Source organism: Pteropus vampyrus, unplaced genomic scaffold, assembly GCF_000151845.1.
Source record: "Pteropus vampyrus isolate Shadow unplaced genomic scaffold, Pvam_2.0 Scaffold57, whole genome shotgun sequence".
Lineage (NCBI taxonomy): Eukaryota > Metazoa > Chordata > Mammalia > Chiroptera > Pteropodidae > Pteropus > Pteropus vampyrus.
The window spans coordinates 7,367,916-7,374,041 of NW_011888838.1; the positions used below are offsets into that span (position 1 = coordinate 7,367,916).

Here is a 6,126-nt window from a genome sequence, read left to right on the forward strand (position 1 = left end):
TTCCATAATTTATTTTATTAGAGTTTTACATTTTTGACTTGCAAAATCAATGCAATCAGCTATTTGTGAGAATTAAATTATTCTGATATTTAATAGTTTATTCATAATAATAATTTCTGCTTTATAAGTATGTTTAACTTCTTTTAGTTTTTACGTGATTCATTTTTACATGAATCCGGTATTATCACTATAGCTAGGTTTGAAAATTCTTAAAATGTAGAAGAGAAGAGCCCATTGGCACTTCATAAATAAAAGTATAGCTATTGAAAAAGTTCAAATATTATGATGATGCTAAATTTTATTCAACTGATAGTTGACAATGCATTGACAGCATTGATTAATATAGTTAATTAATCATCAATGGCCAAAGCTTTTCCAAGCCCAGAACCATAATTAGATCTAGATTTTGGAATTCCTAAACAATTTTCACAAGCTGGATCTAGTTTATTAATGGTTAACATCTATTTGCTATGTCAATGGTAAAGTGATTTCAGGGTTTCAGCAAACTGGCATAGCTGATAGGAGAAAGCTCCGTCAGTTAGGAAATTAACAAGTGGTTCAAAAATACCCAAACTGCAAGTGTATTTTATATATTAGAAATAATTTACTATCATAATTTATGGAGAATGAGATATCTGAAACTGTCCCATGCTAGGCTTGCTTCTGGTTGACTCTTTTTTATATTCCCTTCTCCTGCTTCAGTCAAGGACACTTATTATTCTGATGGGTCAGAGGACAGTTATTGAGGGGCCATATTTTATAAAACTGAACCCACCTTCACCCTTTCTTTTGTGCTTTCTTGCTTCAGACTTTGGCAGAACCCAGCCCTCCAGAGAGTTTTTCTCTTTCTCTAAATCATCATGGCTAGCTTGGGTACCTGGATGCGGCTTGAAAAGCTCTGGACATCCTTTCTCTGAATAACACATGGTATAGGCCTATTTCAAAATTCAGGGGGAAGTAAGAGGCCTGGATTACCTATTAAGTCTAAACTGCATGAGAACTTCTAGTGTCTACAATTCCCTCAGGAGTCCTGCAAGGAAAGGGAGCAAATGACTGGACAGAATTTGGTAATATCTATACCTGCCTACAATAACATTGTAATATCAAACTTCACACTGTATCTCTTAAATGCACTTCTCTGTGCTCGCAATTTTGATACCAAAGTTACTGTCGATCGAAAACACCCTCTGCATTACTTTAGCACCCGACATGTATATTTTGGTTTTTAAATTGATATTTGAGATAAATTGGAACTATCATAATAGTTAAGCTTTCATGCAGGAAATTTCTGTAACAAATCCTTTACATAGTTTAATACGCTCATTAAATAGTACTGTACTCTAAAGCACCTTCTCTAACCTTTTGTGGAATCTGGGCAAGGGCTGATGCAATCATATTAGCTCTTTCTTCTGTTATGTTATCGACCATTGACCCCAGAGTAAACACTACAATACCATTTTCTTCAGAGCTCTGTGCGAATTCTTCCATTTCCTGTGAAAAAAAGAATTTGTTCCATCACAAAAAAAGTAACAACAGCACAGTAAATACTATTAAAAGGATTGCTACAAACTAGAGAGAAAACCAAGTATTATCAGGGATGATTGGTGTAGTGTCTATTTTTTTTAAATTGTGGTAAAATACACATGACATAAAGTTCACCATCATAACCATTCTTAAGTTTACATTTCAGTAGTATATATATTTTCATTATTATGCAATCTGTATCCAGAACTTTTCCACCTTGCAAATTGGAGCAGTATTTATTATACTGTAACTTTCCATTTCCCCCATTTACTAGTCCCTTACAACTATCATTTTACTTTCTGTTTCTATGAATTTAACTAGTCTCCATTCCTTACATAAGGGGAATCATACAGTATTTGTCTTTTTGTGAGTGACCTATTTCACTTAACAAAGTGTCCTTAAGATTCAGCTATGATATAGCATGTGTTAGAATTTCTTTCAGTTTTAAGGCTGAGTAATAGTCCTCTACAAATATCCTGAATTGCCAGAAAGACAAACAAGTACTTCCTAGAGCAAATGAAGCCTGAAATACTGCTGGAGGCAAAAATGACAAAATTGGTGCTCTCATTCTTCAGGCACATCATGAGGAAGCAGGGGGCTTTGGAAAAGACATTAATGCTGAGAAAAAAAGAAGGCGGCAGGAAAGAGAAAGATCAAATATGAGATGGGTTGACTGCATAAAAGAAACCACAGGCTTGAGTCGAAAGGAGCTGAGTAGGGCTGCTGCGGCTAGGACTTTGTGAACATCATTCATAAGGTTGTCAGGAGTTGGAGGTGACTCACAAGTACATAACACACAATATTGCATGGTGTGTAAACATCATATTTTGTTTATTGATTCATCCATTCATGTGCCCTTGAGTTGCTTCCATCTTTTGGCTCTTGTAAATAGTATTACTACGAAGATAGATGTGAAAATATTTCCCCAGGATCCTAATGTCATTGTTTTGGATATATACCCAGAAGTGGAATGGCTGAACCAAATGGTAATTCTGTTTTTAATTTTTTGAGGAAACTCTATTTTGTTTTTATCGGTGACTATTTTTAACAGACCGAATCCCTCAGTTCCTTTGGAGTATATGATTCATATGAGCTTGAATTTCTCTATTATGTATATTCATGCAAATGTGTGTGTATATGTGTGTGTTTGTGTATAAGCAAGAAAGGAGTAGAGCCAGTTCACAGTGTTGAACAGGAAATGCTCTTAGACAATATTATATCCAGACTCTTCATTTATAATGTTATTAATGGCCAATATTCTTGGAATGAGGCTGCATGTCAGGATCTTAACTCATCATAAATTTTTTATTGTTATAGTTCTACTAAATGTATTTATTTCCAGCAGGTTTTCTGGAGAATTATTTTAGTTTAGTCATTAGTATTTTATTTCTTTGACTATGAGTAGTAAGAAAAAGTTTATTATGATTAGGATGACTTTATATCTTTCTTTTCTCAGCTCTATAATAACTTATACCTTACCTTAACCTTTGTCAGAGTTTCCCAAGCTCTCCCCTAAATCACTTAAAAAATTTATTAAAGTATAGTTGGTATACTACATTATATTAATTTCAGGTGTTCAATGTACAACATAGTGATTTGACATTTATTTATCACATTATCATGTGATAACCATGATGAATCATGTCACTAAACAAAGGTGGGTTTTTAACTATATTCTGTGTGCTGTATATTACATTCACATGACTTATTTATGACTAGAAGTTTGTTCCTCTTATTTCTCTTCACTTTTTTCCTCCATTTCCCCTCCCTCTCTTCTCTGGCAACCATTATTTTGCTTTTTGTATTTATGAGTCTGTTCAGCTTTGTTGTTATTGTTGTCGTTTTAGATTATACAAATAAATGAAATCATATGATATTTTTCTTTTTCTGTTTGATTTATTTAACATAGCATAATACCCCCTAGGTTCATTTATATTACTGCATTTGGCAAGATATCATTTTTTTTGTAATCCATTGTATATGTATATATATATGTGTGTGTATGTGTGTGCGTGTGTGTGTATATATATATGTATATACACACACATATGTATATCACATCTATTTTATTCATTTTTCTATCAATGGAAACCTAAGTTGCTTCCATCTCTTAGCTATTGTAAACAATGTTGCAGTGGACATTAGGGTGCATATATCTTTCTGAATGAGTGGTTCTGTTTTTTTTCTAGTAAGTACCTAGAAGTAAAATTGCTAGGTAGTTCTGTTCTTAATTTTTCGAGGAGCCTCCATTCTGTTTTCCATGGTGGCTGCACCAATTTACAATTCTGCCACAGTACACAAGAGTTCCCTTTACTCCACGTTCCTTTTTTTAAAAAAATATTATTATTATTATTTTTTTAACACCTACAGCACCCAGTCTTCCTAGGTGGTCTTCCATTCAAGCATTAACCAGGCCCGACACTTAGCTTCTGAGATCAGATGCCTTTTACTCCACATTCTTGCCAACACTTTTTATTTGCTAACTTTTTGATAATAGCCATTCTGACAGGAGTGAGGTGCTATCTCATTGTGGTTTTAAGTTGCATTTCCCTGATACTTAGTGATGCTGAGCATCTTTTCATATGTCTGTTGGCCATCTGTATGTCTTTGGAGAAATGTCTCTTTAGATCCTTTGCCCACTTTTTAATCAGATTGTCTTTTTCTTTATGTTGGGTTGTATGAGTTCCATATATATTTTGCATATTAACCCTTTATGGGAAATATCATTTGCATACAACTTCTCCCATTCAGTAGATTGTTTTTCATTTTGTTGATTTTTTTCTTCACTGAGCAGGAGCTTTTTACTTTAATGTAGTTCATTTACTTATTTTTGATTTTGTTGCCTTTGCCCAAGGAGACATATCCAAAATAAAATCACTAAGACCAGTGTCAAAAGTTTATTGCCTGTGTTTTCTTCTGGGAGTTTTATGATTTCTGGTCTTACATTTAAGTCTCACAAATAAATGGAAAGATATACTGTGTCCATGGATTTGAAGGATTAACTTTGTTAAAATGTCTACACTGCCCAAAACAATCCACAGATTCAATGTAATCCCTATCGAACTTCTAATGCTAATTTTTTGTTGAGAATATTTGAATCTATGTTCAGCAGGGATATTGACTTGTAATTTTCTGTTTTTATAGTGTCTTTGATTTTTCTGTCAGGGTAATGCTGGCTGGCTTCATAAAACGAGTGTTATTTCCTCTTCAATTTTTAAAAAAATATTTTGAGAAGGATAGGTATTAATTGTTTGGTAGAATTAAGTATTAATAAAATAAACCCATAAAATCATCTGGTCTTGGACTTTTGTTTGTTGGGAGTTCATTACTGCTTCATTTTTTTTTTTTTGCTAGGAATTGACCTGTTTAGATTTTTGTTTCTTCCTGGTTTAGTCTTGGAAGGTTGTATGTTTCTCGAAATTTATTTCTTTTAGGTTATCTACTTTGTTGGCATAAAATTGTTTATAATATTCTTTTATGATCCTTTGTGTTCCTATAACGTTGGTTATAACTTCTGTTCTGTTATTTATAATTTTATTTATTTGGGCTTTCTTTTTTTTTTCCTCAATGAGTCTGGCTAAAGGTTTATCCATTTTGTTTATCTTTTCAAAAGCAACTCTTATTTTCATTGGTCTTTTTGTTTTGTTTTGTTTTGTTTTAGTCTCTATTTTCACTCTGATCTTTATTATTTCTTTTTTCCCACTTATTGGGGCTTTTATTTATTTTTCTTTTCTTTTTAGGTGTAAAGTTAGATTATTTATTTGGGATTAATTAATTAATTAATTAATTTATTTATTTATTTTAAGTAGGCCTGTATTACTATGAATTTCCCTCTTAGAACTGCTATTGCTGCATTACATAAATTTTGGAAAGTTGTGTTTTTATTTTCATTTGTCTCCATGTAGTTTTTTGTAGTTCTGTTTGATTTCCAATTTGACTTATTCATTGTTTAGTAGAATCTTGTTTAGTTTCCACATACTTGGGTTTTTTAGTTATTTTCTTATAATTAATTTCTAATTTCATACCGTTGCTGTCAGAAAATATGCTTGATAGCGTTTAAATCTTCTTGAATTTATTGAGACTTGTTTCGTGACCTAACATGTGATCTATTCTAAAGAATGTTTCATGTGCCTTTGAAAAGAATATATACGCTTCAATTTTTGGATAAAATGTTCTAACGCATCTGGTTAAAGTGATGTTTAAGGCCATTGTTTCCTTATTGATTTTTCTGTCTGGATAATCTATCCTTTGATGTAAGTTGGGTGTTAAGAGTCCTCTACTATTATTGTAAACTGTCAACTTCTCCCTTTATGTCTGTTAATATTTGCTTTATATATTTAGGTGATCCTATATTGAGTATATAGATATTTACAAATGTTATATCCTCTTCTTGCATTGACCCCTTTATCATTAAGTAATAGCCTTCTTTGTCTTTTTTTACAGTCTTTGTTTTAAAGTCTATTTTGTCTGATATGAGTATTGCTATCTCATTTTTATTTGCATGGTACATCTTTCTCCAGCCCTTCACTCTCAGTCTGTGTGTGTCTTTTGATCTGAGGTGAGTCTCTTGTAGGCAGCATATAGATAGGTCTTTTTTTTTTT

At 32.4% G+C, this 6,126-nt stretch overlaps 1 protein-coding gene across 1 annotated transcript in view; it reads right to left on the reverse strand.

The window, feature by feature from the left end:
* LOC105292447 (UDP-glucuronosyltransferase 2B31-like) overlaps positions 1–6,126 on the reverse strand; it is a 21,254-nt gene that overhangs the window by 5,650 nt on the left and 9,478 nt on the right. The window contains 1 exon segment of the mRNA XM_023530919.1: positions 1,330–1,491. Coding sequence (XP_023386687.1) covers positions 1,330–1,491 — 162 coding nt within the window.